Source organism: Microcaecilia unicolor, chromosome 13, assembly GCF_901765095.1.
Source record: "Microcaecilia unicolor chromosome 13, aMicUni1.1, whole genome shotgun sequence".
NCBI lineage: Eukaryota > Metazoa > Chordata > Amphibia > Gymnophiona > Siphonopidae > Microcaecilia > Microcaecilia unicolor.
In genome coordinates, this window is record NC_044043.1 from 102,642,859 (window position 1) to 102,663,547 (window position 20,689).

At 45.7% G+C, this 20,689-nt stretch overlaps 1 protein-coding gene across 2 annotated transcripts in view; it reads right to left on the bottom strand.

Moving 5' to 3' along the window:
* IGSF21 (immunoglobin superfamily member 21) overlaps positions 1–18,769 on the bottom strand; it is a 448,408-nt gene extending 429,639 nt beyond the window's left edge. For both annotated transcript variants that reach the window (XM_030222239.1, XM_030222236.1), the window contains exon 1: positions 18,506–18,769. In XM_030222239.1, the coding sequence (XP_030078099.1) occupies positions 18,506–18,569 (64 nt within the window). In that variant the 5' untranslated portion in view covers positions 18,570–18,769. The remainder of the gene's footprint in view (positions 1–18,505) is intronic.
* Between the last annotated feature and the right edge of the window lie 1,920 nt (positions 18,770–20,689).

The window sequence follows — 20,689 nt, forward strand, 5'->3', positions numbered from 1 at the left end:
GTGCACAGCGGGACACGAATGAAGTGCATCTCAGAACTACAGTACCGTGGTGTGCAGTGGGGAAGGAATGAGGTGCATCTCGGTACTACAATCCCATGGTGCACAGAGGGGCAGGAGTGAGGGGCATTTCAGTATTACTATAGTATGGTACACAGCAGAGCAGAAATGAGGTGCTTTGGCAAAGCTATGACTGGGGATCTCAGGAACTGTTCGGAGGCAGGATTGAGGTGACTTGGCAAAATGGTGTGTGAAGGTCTCAGTACTGGAATAACTCAGTGTGTTGCAAACTGTGAATTTTCTGCTTTTGCTTCAGAATATTTTGAGAGTTTAAGTGGGTAACACTTTACAGTGATGTTTCTCAAGCTGGTCCTGAAGCAGTCTGCTTGTCGAGATATCTAGAATGAATATACATGAAATACATTCCATGCAATGCCGCTTATTGTATGCAAATCTCTCCTGAATGTTCATTATCGATATCCTGAAAACTAGAATGGCTTGGGGAACTGCAAAAAAACCACCCTGGATGGATCACCTGTCTGCTCCGGTAGGTCAGCTCTGTCTGCTGTTTCTGGGTTTGGGACAGTACCAGTACCACACTTCCTCTCCCTTCCAAGATCTGGAATACACCTTGCTTCTTTCTAGGAACAGTTCTTCCTTGGTTTTCCTGTTTTTTTGTGTGTTTGTGTGGAACCTTCTCAGTTTCTTTTCAGAATTCCCCATTCTCTGTGGAGTCCCCCAGGGCTGGTTTTGGCTCCTTTGCTGTTTAAACATATTTCTTAGTCCTTTAGTAACACTTATTCAGGATCTTCGTTTGCTGAAGACATCATGATAGTTTTTCCTACTCACTCTTCTCCTGATCTCACTAAGCTAAACTACTACTACTATTTATCATTTCTATAGTGCTACTAGACGTACGCAGTACCGTACACTCGCCTTGTCATTGATTGCCCGTTGGCTAGAAGAAAATCATCTTATTCTCATTTATTTATTTATTTATTGCATTTGTATCCCACATTTTCCCACCTCCTTGCAGGCTCAATGTGGCGTACTCTAAGACAGTAGCCACTTGGATTTCATGCAAGTCTGTTGCTCCCTTACTTGCACCACAAATTAAGGGTTGGCCAGTCAGCTTAGACTCTTCTGAAAAATATCTCGGAATCATCTTGGATCCGGATATATCCTTTAAGGAACAAATTGCATCACTGACAAAGCCTGTTTTCTACTATCTCTGTCAGTCTCGTATTATCTAACCACTCTTAGACAAAACATCTTAGGAAACATTTCTTTTATGCTTTTATTATTTCTCGACTGGATTACTGTAATGCTTCTTATTCTGGTCTTTTACATCATTTACAAACTACAGAATGCAGCTCTCCGATTTCTCACCTGTTCTTACATTCCACTCCGCTTTTCATTCATTACCATTGGCTCCCTATAGCTTATCGTATTCAGTTTGAGATTCTGACCCTTATATTTTAAGCTCTTCACAATAATACTCCGTCCTACCTAGCAACTCTTATTACACTTCCGCTCCCTCTAGACTCCTTGGATTTTTGAATGAGCAGCTTCTTCTCATCCCATCTCCCAGAACTGAACGGCGCCTTCTTTTCCACAGTGTCATCCTTATAGAACATTCTACCATCCCAAGTGAGACTCGAACTATTTTACCTCAAACTTTGTACAGCTCTTAGAACACAAAGAGGTCCTTTTACAAAGGCATGCTAAAAATGGCCTGTGGTAGTGTAGACGTAGGTTTTGGGCGCGTGCAGAATCATTTTTCAGCGCACCTGTAAAAAATGACTTTTTAAAATTTTTGCTGATAATGTCATGCGACAAAATCAAAATTGCCGCACGTCCATTTTGGGTCTGAGACCTTACCACCAGCCGTTGACCTAGTGGTAAAGACTCACGCAATAACCGGGCAGTAATGACCTACACGTGCCAAAAGCTACTTGGCCGGCTTCTGATACGCACGGCCAAAAATAAAAATTATTTTTCGGATGCGTGCCAAAAATGAAATTACCGCAAGAGCCACACGGTAGCTTTGCGGTAACTCCATTTTGGCATGCATTGGGCACATGTAGACGCTTTCGCAGCTTCGTAGAAACGCTCCCTACTTTTTCAGAAAGCGTTTGGTAGGAGTTTAACAATTTGCAGTGATGTACTGAGAATCCACAGACCCTCTTTTTTCTCTCTCTCTCTTTATTTTTCCCTTGGAATGATTGTTAGCTGTCCTATCATTTTTGGTCTTCCTTTCGTAGCCTAGTTTAGTTAACTGTATTTAATTGTGAGATGCCCTGTGATGTTTCTAGGAAGGGCAGTATAGGAAATTCAAATAAACCATAAATCAAGAAAGGATTGAATTCTGTGTATTTAACCCATGGCTGGCTGGGCAATGTAAGATGCTCTTCGCAGGACTGGCTGAGATGTGCAGAGCTGGGAACAGTCCAGAGGATGCTTAACTGCAGGGTTTTCTTTTTCTACAGCAGGTCATTGTACAGCTTAAAGAATAGAAGTGAAAAAGCTCAGGGAAAGATACTGTCGATTCCTATTTTGGCATCCAGCTTAACAATCTGTGCCTTCTCTCTAGACACTTGATGATAAATATTCTGGGGAGGGAAAGCCATCTTGAATCTGAAGTCAGACGATTCCGCATTAAGCCACGGGACAGCAGTACTTTATCAGAAACAGGCGCAACATCCATCTTGAGGAAAAGTGAATTACACGTACCACCAGCAAGCTGCGAGTCCAGGAGCTTCAGAAGTCCTGATGCAGCACATGCAGGTCCTGGGGGGATTGGGGCTAGCATTCTGCTGAGCCTCGACAGCGCATGGAACCTGATTACAAAGCAGCCACCTGAGACCAGCTCCAGCAGTCTGGGGTGCAGGTGAGGGCAATTGCAGCACAAAGAAAGCCTGCACAGGTACCTGGCACCCTGCAGGTGGGACTTGTTCAATCAGGCATTGCAAAGGTCATCTTCATTTGCACCGCTGGAATGATTTCAGGAAACCCACCAAACAAACATAAGAAAAAAAAGCAAGAGACATCAGCCATCAAAACTCACCATGGCAGGTGAACTTTCAAATGCTAGCCAAGAGCGATGTGCAGAATCACAAAAAGAACAGCTGTCACCGCTGGCAATGTCATAAGCCCAGGAATATCCATCCTTCAGGACAGAGTGGCAGTGCATGAAGATGAGGCAGCCATTCCACACGCTCCTCTTTCTGCAAACCAGGGCCCTGAAGCAGGATGCTGGGAGCAACATATGGGGCACTTTCTTGGAACAGATTTGCCCTGCCTGCGGGATATAATAATAGCAGCTGTATTTTCAGATGTCTGCCACTTTTCATCTACACAGGTTCCTAAAGCATGTCTACTTCGGAAAGCGGGGTGGGTGAGTGGGGAGGGGTTTGTATGCGCACTGAACTGGATACTACTAGGACACATGTCATCCATATCCACTGTAACACCAGAGCCTACTCATTCCCTCTGGACCTGGCTTTTCTCAGGAACCTACCACCCTGTTCCTTGTCCAGAACGTTCTTCTAAATGTTATCAAGCTCCCCTTGCCCTCTTTTCCTCTGGAGAGTGTCTTGGTTTATGCTGTGTGACGAGCTCTGCTTCCCTCCTTCCACTCTCCACATAGGACTCCAAGAAAATAAAGTAAAATTTAAAAAATATATCAGTTCAAACATCCAAAGATAAAGAAACAAACGAAGGGCCTCTTTTTACCAAGCTGCTCCATAGTTTATTCTTTATTTATTATTGTACCCTTTGGACGTTTGAACTGATATATTTTTTTTATTTTACTTTCCTGCTTATAATCGAACGAGAAAAACGCCCGAGTTCCGACCTAAATCAGGAGATGGACGTTTATCTCACAAAAACGAATAACGCAGTATAATCGAAAGCCGAACTTGGACGTTTTCAACTGCACTCCATCGCGGAAGCGTACAAAGTTGACGGGGCGTGTCAGAGGCGTGGTGAAGGCGGGACTGGGGCATGATTATCACCCGAACAGAGATGGGCCGATAATGGAAAAAAAGTATGTGTTTGTAGCTAGAATTTAGGACACTTTTCCTGGACCCTGTTTTTTCATGAATAAGGCCCCAAAAAGTGCCCTAAATGACCAGATTACCCCCAGAGGGAATCGGGGATGACCTCCCCTGACTCCCCCAGTGGTCACTAACCCCCTCCCACCACAAAAAATGATGTTTCACAACTTTTTATTTTCACCCTCAAATGTCATACCCACCTCCCTGGCAGCAGTATGCAGGTCCCTGGAGCAGTTGTTAGGGGGTGCAGTGGACTTCAGGCAGGTGGACACAGGCCCATCCCCCCCTACCTGTTACAATTGTGCTGCTTAATGCTTAGTCGTCCAACCCCCCCAAACCCACTGTACCCACATGTAGGTGCCCCCCTTCACCCCTTAGAGCTATAGTAATGGTGTAGACTTGTGGGCAGTGGGTTTTGAGGGGGATTTGGGGGGCTCAACACCCAAGGGAAGGGTGCTATGCACCTGGGAACTCTTTTACCTTTTTTTTTGTTTTTGTAAAAGTGCCCCCTAGGGTGCCCGGTTGGTGTCCTGGCATGTGAGGGGGACCAGTGCACTACGAATCCTGGTCCCTCCCACGAACAAATGCCTTGGATTTATTCGTTTTTGAGCTTGGCGCTTTCATTTTCCATTATCACTGAAAAACAAAAATGCCCAGCTCACAAATTGTCGAATAAAACATGGACGTCTATTTTTTGCGAAAATACGGTTCGGTCCGCCCCTTCACGGAGCCATTCTCGGAGATAAACGCCCATGGAGATAGACGTTTTTGTTCGATTATGCCCCTCTTTATCTACTATGTATATATTTTTGGTATTTATTGAATTAGGTTTGAGGTTAGGCTACACTCGTTTGTGCGGACTACAAATGTTTTAAGGATATATTTTTAGTGGTTTGCCTCTTCGGAGAGCTTTTTTGAGTAAGATAGTACAGAGTCGGTGGTTGGGAGGAGGGGCTGGTGGTTGGGAGGCGGGGATAGTGCTGGGCAGACTTATATGGTCTGTGCCAGAGCCGGTGGTGGGAGGCAGGGATAGTGCTGGGCAGACTTATATGGTCTGTGCCAGAGCCGGTGGTGGGAGGCGGGGATAGTGCTGGGCACACTTATACGGTCTGTGCCAGAGCCGGTGGTAGGAGGCGGGGCTGGTAGTTGGGAGGCGGGGATAGTGCTGGGCAGACTTATACGCTCTGTGCCAGAGCCGGTGGTGGGAGGCAGGGATAGTGCTGGGCAGACTTATACCGTCTGTGCCAGAGCCGGTGGTGGGAGGCAGGGCTGGTGGTTGGGAGGCGGGGATAGTGCTGGGCAGACTTATACGGTCTGTGCCAGAGCCGGTGGTGGGAGGCGGGGATAGTGCTGGGCACACTTATACGGTCTGTGCCAGCGCCAGTGGTAGGAGGCGGGGCTGGTAGTTGGGAGGCGGGGATAGTGCTGGGCAGACTTATACGGTCTGTGCCCTGAAGAGCACAGGTACAAATCAAAGTAGGGTATACACAAAAAGTAGCACCTATGAGTTATCTTGTTGGGCAGACTGGATGGACCGTGCAGGTCTTTTTCTGCCGTCATCTACTATGTTACTATATGTTACTACTTATCATTTCTATAGCGCTACCGGACGTACACAGCGCTTCACACTTGAACATGAAGAGACAGTCCCTGCTCAATAGAGCTTACAATCTAATTATGACAGAGAGACAGGACAAGTAAAGGATAAGGGTTAGGACAGACAGGACATATCAGGGATAGGGGACAGTTGAAGGGTTAGGTTTAGGTTTAGGAGTTAAAAGCAGCATCGAAGAGGTGGATTTTTAGCTTAGATTTGAAGATGGCCAGAAAAGAGGCTTGGCGTACCGGCTCAGGAAGTTTATTCCAGGCATACGGTGCAGCAAGATAGAAGGAACGGAGTCCGGAGTTAGCGGTGGAAGAGAAGGGTGCAGATAAGAGAGATTTGCCCAGTGAGCGGAGTTCCCGGGGAGGAGTGTAGGGAGAGATGAGAGTGGAGAGGTAATGAGGAGCTGCAGAGTGAATGCATTTGTAAGTCAGTAAGAGGAGTTTGAACTGAATGCGGAAATGGATAGGGAGCCTGGGCTCTTTATGTCATGCCCCACGGTGACGTCATTAGAATGCCAGTGTGCGTTCTCAACTTCTACTTGCTCTCCTTTGAAATATATTTGCTAATATGTTTTTGAACATTTTTTAGTCTATAGTTGATGTTTATATATTTAACGGACTCCCTGCTGTTTTCACATAACGTCATTGGAACACACCGGGCATTCCAGTGCTTAATTTTTGTGCCTTCAAGCTTTCAGAAATTCCAGAGCTCATATTGGCGAGTATATGGTGGACTTTTTGTCCTATCTGAAAGGCCGCTTGGTCTGTATGCAAAGGTTTTTTTCTCCAAAAGAAACCCGAAGCTCCTTCCACGGAGAACAGCGGGCTTTTTCATGTTTGTTACTAGCAGGAGTCCTGCATCTTACGTGAGATTTCATGATATGTTAAGTGACTCTTTTTATTGTTTGTTTTTATAGTGCTGAATCCCGTGTGAATTTTGGCAGTTTTTCAGCTGGGATGCTTCTCTCATATAGACATTGGTCTTTTACTCTGAATCTCTTGAACTGTTTTTATGCACTATTCACAAAATAGTTCTTAAGTTTTATGCTGATTTCTTTTCAATTGTCCCTCTGCACCATTGACTTTATCTACCTTGTAGCCTGCACAAGCTTTTTACTTATTTATTTTCTTATCTTTTTATGGATATTAAGATTTTATTTTTGTATTATTTTTTGTATGGAATGCATGCATGTTTTATGCCTGTCCTTCTAAGGGTCTATTGATTTCTTTTATACCTTTTTGAAACTATTTATGTTTATTAATAAAAATGTATTTTATTTTATTATTTGTAGCTTGTTTACCCTGACATGGTCCACGTCGGGTTATCATCAATAAAGATATTCTTTTCTATACCATTTTCTGACCTGCCGTATATGTGTCTGTGTTTTATCTACTCTGGGGCGGATCCAGGAAGCCTCTCTGAGGTGTGGTGACCTGCGGCGGGGTGACAGGGAATGATGGTATTACTAAGCACGCAGACACTCTGTGATCCTAGAGGAGACAGTTAAACCTCCCATATTAACCTCCCCCCCCCCCCAGCTTCCCCTTAGGTTCCAACTATCACAGAGAAACACAGAAACAACGGACCTTATTTTCTAATGACAGAGTACAGACTCACCAATTTATTGAGGCATGAGCTTTCGAGAACCAGAGTCCACTTGTCAGATGCAGATTCCATTGTAGCATCCACCACCCCTCTCCAAAGCATTATCTCTGTCTACTGACCCCATGAGGTACAAACCAGGACATGCAACTATCACTGCTGCTTCTCTGGGGGACAGTGGAGGAGTCTGAGGTGCCAATGCACAAAAGTCCCTGTAAAAAACCTATTGCTTTTAGATCCCCGGTAAAAGTTATCAAGTTTGAAATAGCGAGTGACGTTGAAAGGAAATCTTATGCAAATGAGCTGCTCGCAATTACAGCAAGCAGCTTGGTAGGGGAAGCACCAGCGCATGCGTAGGACAGTCACTCGCTAAGCGTCGATGCTATGCACATGTCCAGAAAAGCGTTTGCTACGGACACACCTCCACTGCTACACAAGGCTTTCATACACGAATATAACGAATAAACCACCCAGGGCTTGAAAGTCTCTTTTTCTGGGGTTTCATGCCAACTTTCTCACCTGGGGAGGGGGGGTTATTGTTTATACGTGTGTGTATGAAAGACAGGTGTAGCTTTTTTTTCAAAACTGCAAGTGCCGTGGGCACACCTCCACAACCTGATTTTTTGTTCCAAGACATCATCTTCACAGTGCTGTTACATGCAGGACATACACACACACACACACACGTGCAAATACTACTTAAAAATGACAGCAGACTGCTCCGTCGAGAAGCCACCATCACATTACGACAGATCCTGACCTCCCGTAAAAATTTAGTTCCTTTCTCTGCAATCCTCAGAAACAGATGTGCATCGCTTGGAATGCTCATTTTAATACTAATCAGTTCATTGCAATACGATGCTCACTGGCTGCTACCATAAACAGTAAAAACCACGCAGGACCCCTTTGTACATCATTCGCTGAATAATGTAATGCTAAACTGGATTGAACTGGTGCACGGTAAGCATTGTGCACTGGGGTCTGAGTCATCATATGTGTGTTTCCTTGTTATTCTTCTGACATGTACATTAAAACCAGCAGGAACCCTATGTCTTTCTTCTGGTTACTTTCACTGCTATTCCCTCAATAACCAGAAGGTGTCACCAACATCTTCTTACAGGGCCACTACACACCTGCAATCCCAGCCTCCCAAACAAGGAGCTAAGATCAAACCTCAGACTCCTGCCACTGGGCCCAGCCCTCAAAAACCACATTGGCAAGGTTAGGAGGACTCACAATACTTATCTAAAACCTTAAGATGAGAAATCTGATCTTGCCTTTCTGAGCTGAAGCAATTTCAAGTCTTTGAAAAGATACCAGATTTTTCTTTTCAAATCTTTTTGAATAATCAATACAAGAATACCAGGAGATGGGCCTCTGATTGGCAGATATCAATCATAATTTAAAGTATTGGGTGCAAGTCTTTTCTAAAGAACTTTCGGATGGTTTTATGCCTAATGAGGGAGGGAAATGAGGTAAAATGAAAGAAATACTGTCACGCTGAACTTGTGAATATGCCTCTTGCAGAATCCTGAATGAGACAATATGTGGAAGTTAAAACATTCACATTGAGAGTGTAAATTTATAATCACATGTGAATGCATGTTTCAGATTCCAAAGTCAGGACATGTCAAGTTTCTCTAATATTTTTGAGCAGCGGAGTTAGTTGTAAAATACATGCAGGCATGGTCACGCATGTGTCCGTTGCATGCAGCAGGAGATAAAAACCACTGGGGAATCAAGGAGGTGACCTTCCCTAATCTGCACAGAACAAACACCGTTCTACAACCTAGCAGGTGGCCATCCCAAGGTTGACATCAGTGGACATGAATGTGCATTTCCCTTCTGAAATGGGGAGAGCGCATGTATCTTTTAGCCCCACCCCAGTATCACCCAAAACATATCCAAACCATGTCCCCTTGCCATTTGGACCTGTATATCCCAATATACGTGTCTAAATGCTGGGTTTTGCATACATAAATCACAAATAGAGCCTTGTAAAATAACCATCTTAAGGTTTAGTGAATTCCCGTGAGTAGAGGAGTAGCTCGATAGTTAGCACAGTGGGTTGAGAACTAGAGGAACTGGGCAAGTCACTTAATCCTCCATTACCCCAGCTATAAAAACTCTTAGATTGTGAGTCCACTAGGGACAAAGAAAGTTCCTGTATGTAATACGTAAACCACAGAAGGTTGTTATATCAAGAGTCTAATAAATACAAAAATGCAGAGTGATGGACTGAGACTTACAACTGGTCCAATTCCAGGATATAAACCGGCTCAGGGCCAACTAAAGTGGCCCAATTGACCCATAATTGGAGCAACCATTCTGTCATTAGTCTACACCTCTTTGTCATTACACATTATGACACGTTTCAAGCAGCAGTGTGAGATAGATACAGCTGTGAGTGACAGATACAGCAGTGTACGATCTCACTTTGAGTATCGCGTTCAATTCTGGTCGCTGTATCTCAAAAGATATAGTGGAATAAGAAAATGTTCAAAGAGGAGTGACCAAAATTATAAAGGGGATGGAACTCCTCTCATATGAGGAAAGAATAAAGGAATTAGGGATCTTCAGCTTGGAAAAGAGACAGCTGAGGGGGGATATGATTGAGATCTATAAAATCCCGAGTGGTGTAGAATGGGTAAAAGTGAATCAATTTTTGACTCTTTCATAAAGTTTCAGGTTTAGTTAGAACTTGCTATCCTACCTATCAGCAATGCCAGCTAGGCGGCTTACAGACTAAACAGTAAAAGCGAAAGGTAACGAAGAGTAAGTAAAGACAGATATCACAGATGTGTAAAAAAGAGGAGAACTACACAATAATCACAATAAGAAAGTGGGGGGAAAGGAAAACACACTAGGTATGGGAACACACTTAGAGTTCTGAGGTAGATGCTGCAGATATTGAAAGAGGTACGGTTGACTGAGTTCCGAAATGCTCTGGGAGCTAGTTCCAGAGCTCAGAGCCTTGTATTGAAAAAACACACTGCCTTATTTTTGCATGGGCAGGACCTCCCTGATTGTGGGGACGGTCAAAAATTGCTGTGTTGATAAATGGAAGAACGAGTAGGGACATAGGGAGTCAACAAGCATGCCACAATGGCAGGATCTCCAGTTAGCTTAATTTTAAATACTAGAAGTAACATTTTGTATATATTGCGCTGCGGGAGAGGCAACCAATGTGAGGATATCATAAGGGGTGTTACGTGGTTATTTTTGCGGGCAACATGTATAAGTTTAATAGATATGTTCTGGATGAGTTGCAAACAATAGAGATCTTTGGATGTGAAGAATTTGAAAAGTGAGTTGCATAGTCAAGTTGACTGAGAACTAAAGAGTGAACAAGAACATTTAGAGCAGATGGTGGGAGTAAGTAGCGGATGCAACGGATCAATTTAAAATTTGTAAAATGAGTGACAAACAACTTTAGAGAGTTACTGGTGAAAAGGCAGTTTGTCATCGAAGACAACTCCAAAAATCCAAACATTAGAAGCCAGAGGGATGGGAGTATCACAGAGAAGTATTGGCATGGCCAAAGGGATGTTGTTATTTCCGCAGAAGAGAAGCAGGTTAGATTTCTTGGGACTGATAGCCAATTTATTTGCCAGAAGCCATTCAGTGATCTGTGTGAGCTTGGAGTTAAGGGCAGAGATATCTTGAAAATTTATTGGGTCTAGAGTGTAAAGTAGTTGGATGTCATCTGCATGGACAAAAGTTGTAAACCCAAGAGAATGTATAAGAGTTAGAAGAGGTGCAAGGAAAATATTGAGTAATAGAATAGATCCTTGTGGTATGCCGCAAACAAGAGAAAAAAGAGCTGAATCAGATTGGGTAGTCTGCACTACGTAAGAACTTTGAGGCAAATAGGATCTAAACTAGACATAGGCTTTGTCACGAAGCCCAGCCTGAAAGAGATGGAGAAGGAAAAGGGGGTGATCCACCAAGTCAAATGCTGCTATAAAGTCAAGCGATAAGAGAATAACCAATTGAAATCTGTCAAGATGAGGAAGGATGTAAGTTGTCAGCCCAATCAAGGTAGTTTTGGTATTGTGATTATCGGGTCCTCTTAAAGACTTGTTTAATAAATCCTTGGAGACGGGAGAGGTTCCGAGGGATTGGAGAACGGCGGAGGTGGTCCCTCTTCACAAAAGTGGGGATAGGGAAGAAGCTGGAAACTACAGGCCGGTAAGCCTCACTTCGGTTATTGGAAAAGTAATGGAAGCCATGCTGAAGGAAAGGATAGTGAATTTCCTGGAAGCCAATAAGTTGCAAGATCCGAGACAACATGGTTTCACCAAAGAGAAATCGTGCCAAACGAATCTCATTGAATTCTTTGACTGGGTGACGGGAGAATTAAATCAAGGACGTGCTATGGACGTCATCTACTTAGATTTCAGCAAGGCTTTTGACACGGTTCCCCACAGGAGGCTCTTAAATAAACTAGACGGCCTGAAGATAGGACCCGAAGTGGTGAACTGGATTAGGAACTGGTTGACGGACAGACGCCAGAGGGTGGTGGTGAATGGAGTTCGCTCAGAGGAACGAAAGGTGAGTAGTGGAGTGCCTCAGGGATCGGTGCTGGGGCCGATTCTGTTCAATATATTTGTGAGTGACATTGCCGAGGGGTTACAAGGTAAGGTTTGCCTTTTTGCGGATGACACCAAGATTTCCAACAGAGTGGACACCCCGGAGGGTGTGGAAAACATGAAAAAAGATCTGAAGAAGCTAGAAGAATGGTCTAACGTTTGGCAATTAAAATTCAATGCGAAGAAATGCAAAGTGATGCGCTTGGGGAGTAGAAATCCAAGGGAGACGTATGTGTTAGGCGGGGAGAGTCTGATAGGCACGGACGGGGAGAGGGATCTTGGGGTGATAGTATCTGAGGACCTGAAGGCGACGAAACAGTGCGACAAGGCGGTGGCAGTAGCTAGAAGATTGCTAGGCTGTATAGAGAGAGGAGTGACCAGCAGAAGAAAGGAGGTTTTAATGCCCCTGTATAAGACGTTGGTGAGGCCCCACCTGGAGTATTGTGTTCAGTTTTGGAGGCCGTATCTTGCGAAGGATGTTAAAAAAATGGAAGCGGTGCAAAGAAAAGCTACGAGGATGGTATGGGATTTACGTTCCAAGACGTATGAAGAGAGGCTTGCTGACCTGAACATGTACACCCTGGAAGAAAGGAGGAACAGGGGTGATATGATACAGACGTTCAAATATTTGAAAGGTATTAATCCGCAAACAAACCTTTTCCGGAGATGGGAAGGCGGTAGAACGAGAGGACATGAAATGAGATTGAAGGGGGGCAGACTCAGGAAAGATGTCAGGAAGTATTTTTTCACGGAGAGGGTGGTGGACGCTTGGAATGCCCTCCCGCAGGAGGTGGTGGAGATGAAAACGGTAACGGAGTTCAAACATGCGTGGGATATGCATAGAGGAATCCTGTGCAGAAGGAATGGATCCTCAGAAGCTTAGCTGAAATTGGGTGGTGGAGCAGTTGGGGGGAAGAGGGGGTGGTGGTTGGGAGGCGAGGATAGGGGAGGGCAGACTTATACAGTCTGTACCAGAGCCGGTGATGGGAGGCGGGACTGGTGGTTGGGAGGCGGGAAATACTGCTGGGCAGACTTATATGGTCTGTGCCCTGAAAAGGACAGGTACAAATTCAAGGTAAGGTATACACATATGAGTTTGTCATGGGCAGACTGGATGGACCATGCAGGTCTTTATCTGCCGTCATCTACTATGTTACTATGTTACTATGTATAGTATCTGGTTTTGGAAAACAAGTTCTGTAGTTTGCTGGTGGACAACAGTTTCGGTGAGTTTTGCTATGAACGGGAGATTAGCTATCGGATGGTAGTTTGCAGGGTCGCTAAGGGAGTAGGCTGGATCTTTAAGTTTTGGGCAAATGTAAGCAGTTCTCCAGCTATCTGGTACCATGCCCATGGATAGACTAAGGAAAACCATGGAGTGGATGTAAGGGAGAAATGCTGGCAAGAAATGCTTTACCAGACGAGAGGGGAGAAGGTCGTGCAGAGCTTCATGGACTGAACTAATTTACTAAGTTCAGCTGAAGAAGGGGAGACTGAAAGATGTTAATATTTCAGTGGGAGCAGAAGAGATGGGCGGAGTCCTAGTCAGAGAGGTAGATAGTGGCAGAGGTGAGACAGCTAAGGCCAGTGGACAGTGGTGGAGCAAAACAGGCACGAAGCTGTAAGACTTTATTTTCAAAAAACGAGCCTGGGATTGAGCGTCTGGAACAGTACAGGAAGATTCACAGGAAGTACTGAAAGTGGTAAGAGAGCGAAGGAGATGATAAAGTTTTGCCGATGTGGGGGCTCTAAACATTTGGTCTGAGTAGTATTCCTTTTTCTGGGAAAGAAGTGTAGTTTTGTAGAATCGAACCATGGACCTATAAGTATCAGGTGGGCAGTGGAAGGGTCACATCGTTCTGCTTGATGAAGCTGTTGCTTCAGTTGTCATAGTTCTGCAGTAGACCATGGCATTGTACAAAGACCAGGGGACACTCAATGAAATTACATAGAAATACTTTTAAAACAAATTGGAGGAACTATTTTTTTCACTCAAAGCATAGTTAAGCTTTGGAACTTGCTGCTGGAGGATGTGGTAACAGTGGTTATCATAGCTGGGTTTAAAAAAGGTTTGGACAAGTTCCTGGAGGAAAAGTCCATACTCTGTTATTGAGATGGACATGGAGAAAGCCACTGCTTGCCCTCGGATTGATAGCATGGAATCTTGCTACTATTTGGGATTCTGTCAGGTACTTGTGACCTGGCTTGGCCACTGTTGGAAGCAGGATACTGGGCTAGTTGGACCATTAGTCTGACCCAGTATGGCTACTCTTATGTTCTTATGTGTGATAGATACAGCAGTGTGTGTTACATACAGCACATTTTCATTTATTTAAAAATGTTTATTCCGCTTGATCCATAGTTCTCAGCGGATTACATAATTTTATACATAATATAAAAACAAATTAGACGCTACCAAATGACATCAAAAAATGACTGTTAAAAGGAGTTGTGTGGTATATACAACAGTGTGTTATAGATACACTTCCAGTTTCACAAATACCCTTCAGTGACACACAGTCATGTGCTTGTAATCTGCCTGTTCGGCATTACGAGATGTACTTTTCTGGCATCCTGGGGGTTAGGCCTGGAGCAAACAGCTAAGGGAATGTTGTGTGGGGTAAGAAAGGAAGAGGGAAAATTGTCCGAGCTGTGCAGGTGGCATCTCTTTGGGACTCTCTGGAACACATTCACCCCACAGAATCCGGGGGGGGGGGGGGGGTGAAGGAGGACCTATGAGATGGTTGAGGAGTAAGAATTACCTTATCACCCTCCACCTTTCATTTCCCACTTACACTAGGGGGGATGTTGGCATTCATTGCTATAGGAGAAGGGTCTTACTGGCAAACATGGGGCTGTAGGATGAGGAGGAAAGAATCATGAGGCAATGCCCACCTTCGGGACTCCTAACATCCTTATCTCCATGGAAAGCCCCCCCCCCCCCCATTTTAAACGTTCTCGTCTCCATTAGCTCAAGGACATAAATCTATCAGGTATGAAACTTATCAGAAATTGCACTGTGCAGACCTCCCCCCCCCCCCCCCCCCCCACACACATACACACACATTTCCTCCGGAGTGATGCTTGCGGACCAGGCCAGTCCCTCTTTTTCAAGGATTTCACTACAGCAGAACTGCTCTTTCTGAGGAACTGCCTCATCTCCCAGTAACATCTGTATTATTTAATCGGACTATTGACCAGTTTAAAAGCCCTTTGCTCTGCTCTTCAGAAGCTGGCGTTCGGCATTAAAGGGAGCAAAAGCTTGGAGAAATGTTTCTCTTTACAGTCTCCAGGAGCTTTCAGACATGGAGAGAGAATGTCTTAAAGGCAGGAGCCTGCTTAAAATGCTACAGAGCTTCGTCTGGCTGCTTCCAGAAAGGCGCTTGCCAGCTTAAATGAGAATCACAAGTACTTTAATAGTCCTACATAGTCCATTAGCTTCCAGTCAGGGAATGTGGAGCGGGCCTGAGAGCAGCAGCAGTCCCGGCTCTCCGTCCCACTCAGAAACTTCATCTGGAACCCTGCTCAGGGATCGGCCTTGGAAACCTTTCAGGAGGGGCAGTCCGAGGCTAATCCCCCCCCCCCCAGGTACAGCTAATGGGGGACAGGGGAAGATACAAGTCCTGGATGAAGCAGGGGTTGGGGAGTTACAAACGATGCCAGTCCCTAGCTGGAACATTTATCATTTTATGAATCATTGCAGCTTATAAAGGCATCTCTCTGGTCTCATCTGCTTCCAGCCTTCCACAGCCGCTGTCCCTTCCCCCTCCTCCCCCCTCCTCAAAGCAGACCTCTGCATCAGAAATGAACGCACAACAAGAATTTAACACTTGTTGAGTTTCTCAGACCCTAGACCCTAAAGGAGATCCTTCTTGATGTATTTTTATTTATTTCTTTTCATATTTCTCTTCTTCCATGAGAAGGACGTTACTCAGGAGGGCTGGCTTTAACGACTAGGCAGCCCAGGCTGCCACCAAAGGCAACCACATCTGGGGGAGACGAAGAAAGGAAGAGCCAAAGGTCAACTCCAAAACTGACTTCTGACATCTACACAAGCTCAATCATTCGATGGAGAATTCTCTCTCCCACCAAATGTAGATATCCACACATTCAACTCGAATATTGTGTTCAATTCTGGTCACTACATCTCAAAAATGATATAGTGGAATTAGAAACGGTGCAGAGAAGGGCGACGAAAATGATAAAGGGGATGGGACGACTTCCCTATGAGGAAAGGCTAAAGCGGCTGGGGCTCTTCAGCTTGTTGAAAAGACGGCTGAGGGGAGATATGATAGAGGTCTATCAAATAATGAGTGGACTTGAACGGGTAGATGTGAAGCGTCTGCTTAGGCTTTCCAAGAATGCTAGGACTAGGGGGCATGCGATGAAGCTACAATGTAGTAAATTTAAAACGAATCAGAGAAAGCTTTCTTCACTCAACATGTAATTAAACTCTGGAATTCATTGCCAGAGAATGTGGTAAAGGCGGTTAGCTTAGCAGAGTTTAAAAAAGGAAAAGTTCATAGACCATTATTAAATGGACTTGGGAAAAATCCACTGTTTCTGGGATAAGCAGTTTAAAATGTTTTGTACTTTTTTGGGATCTTGCCAGGTATTTGTGACCTGGATTGGCCACTGTTGGAAACAGGCTGCTGGGCTTGATGGACCTTTGGTCTTTCCCAGTATGGCAATACTTATGTAGTCTCTTCCAGAACAATGTGTGTGGAAGAGATTGAGCTGGGCCGATTATGATTATTAACTAATTATCAAAATCTGAGGGGTGGGGAGAGCTAGAGGCTTGAAAGTTGGGAGGGGAGGCAAGGATGAAGTCTTCTAGCTCACCAGGAAGGGATAAACCACAGAAGAAAGCCCAACCAACTCTTCCTGGAAACACTGGGGACCGATTTTACATCCATTTTATCAGGTGGAGGTTCTGTCCTTTTTCAATCTTCCCATCACATTAAACACAGATTCACACAAGTGTACAGTGCAGAAGAGGAGGAGGAAGGTAACAGCATTTCACTAGATCCATTTTAAACTAATATTCCTGCCAAAGCTGGGGGTTTGTGTTTGTTTTTTGTTTAAATCATTTTCTTAGCCCAGCAACCGCGCCCCCCTCCCCTGTTTGAGACTCTCTCTTGCCAGATCCCCTCTCTGATCCTTCTTGTGGAACCCGTGTGTTGTGACGTCATAAGCCCAGCATTATGACATCACAAGCAGACGGCCAGGAAAGCTCTGTTACTGTAACCGGAAGGAATCTTCAACCAGGCTTAAGTCTTTGTTAATGAGCAGAAACAGGTCAGCTATAAACTCTTGCAATGTCCCTGCTGGTCCAACAGAACTCCAGTCTACCAGGACATTTCCCTTTTCAACCTTACAATCAATAGCTTCATTATTTGGAGTTAGACTGCCAAGTCCGCCGACCCAACTATTAGGGCACGATTAGGCAGTTGCCTAGAGCGCCAGCTTGTTGGGGGGGGGGGGGGAGGGGGCACCAAACAGCAGCTGCAGCAAAAACAAAGCCATAGATTCTGAGAATAGCACAAACTGAAAACCCCTCCTTCAGCTCAGACTGTAACCTACAATTTTTGCAGGATGTTTCTGGTGATGAGCTTAATTATCAAACTCTTGGGGGGGGGCTGAAAGTTAATTGATGGGGAGTTGTAAGGCTAAAGTCAGGACCTTTGCACCAGCTCTGTTCTCTCTCACACACGATACCGTCATATTTTCCCTTTCTGTCTCGCACACACAGTCTCCTCTGTCTTTCAGACATCGATGTACACTGTCACATTCTGTCTCTCTCTTCCTTCGGGCACATTGTCGCTGATAATATTACCATCAACCTGTTGTCCACCAGGGAGCTCTTATTAACCCCTTCGGGCTCCGATTGAGGGTGCACAGGGGGTGTCAGTCAGGCTCAGGCGCTGCAGCATAAAATGCAGAGCAGTTGCTCTGGAGGACATGTCGACTGCAGCCCCTCAGATCTCAAAGAGAAGCAGCAGTGAGCAGCAGGGCTGAATCCAGCTCTCCAGCTCCAACCTGCCAGCCAATAGATTCTCCTTGGGTTCTGGCACTCAATAGGAGCCCGGGTTTAAACGCGTCTGGGGACTCGAGCGACTCAGGGGACCACATCGTGCAATGCACGTAAGGGCTGGACCCGAGCGCAATATTCCCAGACACGGAGCTCGGTTTGCAGGAAAGCAGGCTAGCTATGGTCTGACGATAGGGAAGTACTGCAATGTTCAGCTGCCCAAAAAGAGGTCAAGAGTCTGGGAACAAAGTTATCCAGCTCTAAAGTGCAGGCCAGGAGAGGGAATTCAAGATTTCGTGCGATTGATGCAGTGAAGACCGTGCGGTCGCTCATTTACACCTCACCTGTCAGAAAGTTGCTTTTTTTTACCCGTACCCCCCAATGAGAAAAGACCTGACCATTCCCTCCCCACAACGCAATCGGAGCCATGAAGAAAAGGATGAACACATTTCCGAGGTGTAAGAAATAACTTCCAGATTCCCCACCACAAAACAAGACGATTTGCACATTCGGATACGATGACTAAAGCGCGCGTCTAAAGCAGCAGAAAATTCAAATCCACATCCATGAGCCCTTTAGCCGATGCTCCGTCCCCTCCCCAGCCCCCTTTGCAACTTACCCAGCGCCACATCCAGGAGATGCAGGAGCAGCGCCGTCACCCAGAGGCAGCTCGTAGTCCCCATGCTGCCCCCCAGACCCCGTCCTCCATGTGTTTCAGAAGCGCCCGATCCCTGTCCTCGGCGCTCCGGGGAGGGGTAGTGCCAGGCCGGGCGTGCGGGCTGCCCCCTGCACCATGCTGCGGCCACTCGGGCACCAGCCCCCCGTTCCAGCTGCCTTTCAATTTCAGGCACTTTCTTTCCCTAATCCTCCCTCCGCAGCTTTCGCTGCTTTCGTCCTTTAAGCTGATTTATTGCAGCCAGAGAGAAGCAGCAGCCCCCCCCCCCCCAGCTCCCCTCCTCCTCCCCCTCCTCCTGCCTGATTGCTTGTTTTACTTTTTTGTATTAACCCTTCCAAAGCTGCACAAACATTCCGGATCCTGTGCCAGCCGGGGCAGGAAGGGAAGCCTACTCCACTGAAGTGGCAGCTGCATTTTGGGGGGGGGGGGGGGAGGAGAAGTGAGAGGGGGGTCCTACAACTTCCCAGTTACTGATTCAATTCAAGGACAAAACAGGAAAGCTGAATTCAGAACCTAACATGACACGAGTAGGACACCAGCATAAGAGCCAGGACTGAGAGGGTGGCAATCACAGCATTCGAACAGGGATGAGAAAGGGTTCAGACAGTGGGGGGCTGGGGCCAAGGTCGGGGAAGAGACTGTCCCTGTCAGACTAAGGCTCAAAGAAGGACAAGGATGAAGATGGGGTTAGAATAGGCCAGGGCAAGGAGGGGCCACAAGGCAGTGAGTGTGTGTGTTTGTGGGGGGGGGGGGGGGGTACTTATCAAAGAGAAACATTGACCAACCCAAGAACCCATCCAGTACACAAGAGCCAGAGTAGAAGGGGATGTGGGGTAACAATCAGGACCAGGAGAAAGGAGGTCAGAAGAGCCACAATTAGACCAAGCTTCATACTGGGTCCAATTAATACCAGTGAGAGGCTTTTGCGGTGGATGACCCCTAACATCACACAGGGCACCATCACACCAGCTGTTAAAAAGACTTTTCCAAGTGTATGGTGATGCTTCCTGGACATGCTCCAGAAGGAGGCGCTGTTTAAGAATGCAAGTGCTGAAATGAGCATTAGTAGTGAATCTGGGAGACTGAGATTATCTTGACATAGCCTGCTGCATTAGTAGTGAATCTGGGAGACTGAGATTATCTTGACATAGCCTGCCGCAGGGTGAAAAATCATTCCTGTATTTAATGCTCAAGGACCTAGCAAGCTTGAGAAATGGCCCAGTATTTGGCAACTAAGATTTAATGCTAAAAAATGCAGGGCCAGGCATTTGGGTCACAAGAATCCGAGGGAACGGTACAATATAGGGGGTGAAGTGTTTCTGTGTACAAGGGAAGAGCAGTATTTGGGGGTGATTGTGTCTGATGATCTTAAAGTTTCCAAACAAGTAGAAAATGCAACGGCCATACCCAGAAGGATGCTTGGGTGCATAAGAAGAGGGATGACCAGCAGGAACAAAGAGGTGATGGTGCCCTTGTATAAGTCTCTGGCGAGGCCCCATTTAGAGTACTGTGTGCAATTCTGGAGACCGCAGCTATGGAAAGGTATAAACAGGATGGAGTCAGTTTAGAGGGCAGCTACAAAACTGGTAAGCAGTCTTGGTCATCTCAGGGACATTAATCTACAGGAAGTGAGCCTTTTTCAAATGAAGGAAAACTCTTGAATGAAGAGACATATGATGAAGGTAAGAGGAAATAGGCTTAGGAGGAATCTAAGGAAGTATTCGTTCATGGAAAGGGTGCTGGAAGCATGGAATGGCCTCCCGGTGGAGGTCGTGGAGACGAGGACTGTGTCAGAATTTAAGAAAGTGTGGGACAGGCATGTGGGATCCCTTAGGAAAGGAAGAGTTAGTGGTTACGGAGGATGAGCAGACTGGATGGGCCATTTGGCCTTTATCTGCTGTCATGTTTCCATGTAAGAGGTATCGGGTGGTGGGGGTGAGGTGAGGAAAGCACTTCCAACTGCAAGATGTCTGTGGCCCTGAACAGTTCTTGTTCAAGATAAAGGCCAAATGGCCCATCAAGTTGTTGTGGCCTCTCTACCCCACCAAGGCTCATCTCTCAGGACAGCAGAACCAGAAACCCAGGTATTAATCCACAAACGAACCTTTTCCGGAGATGGGAGGGCGG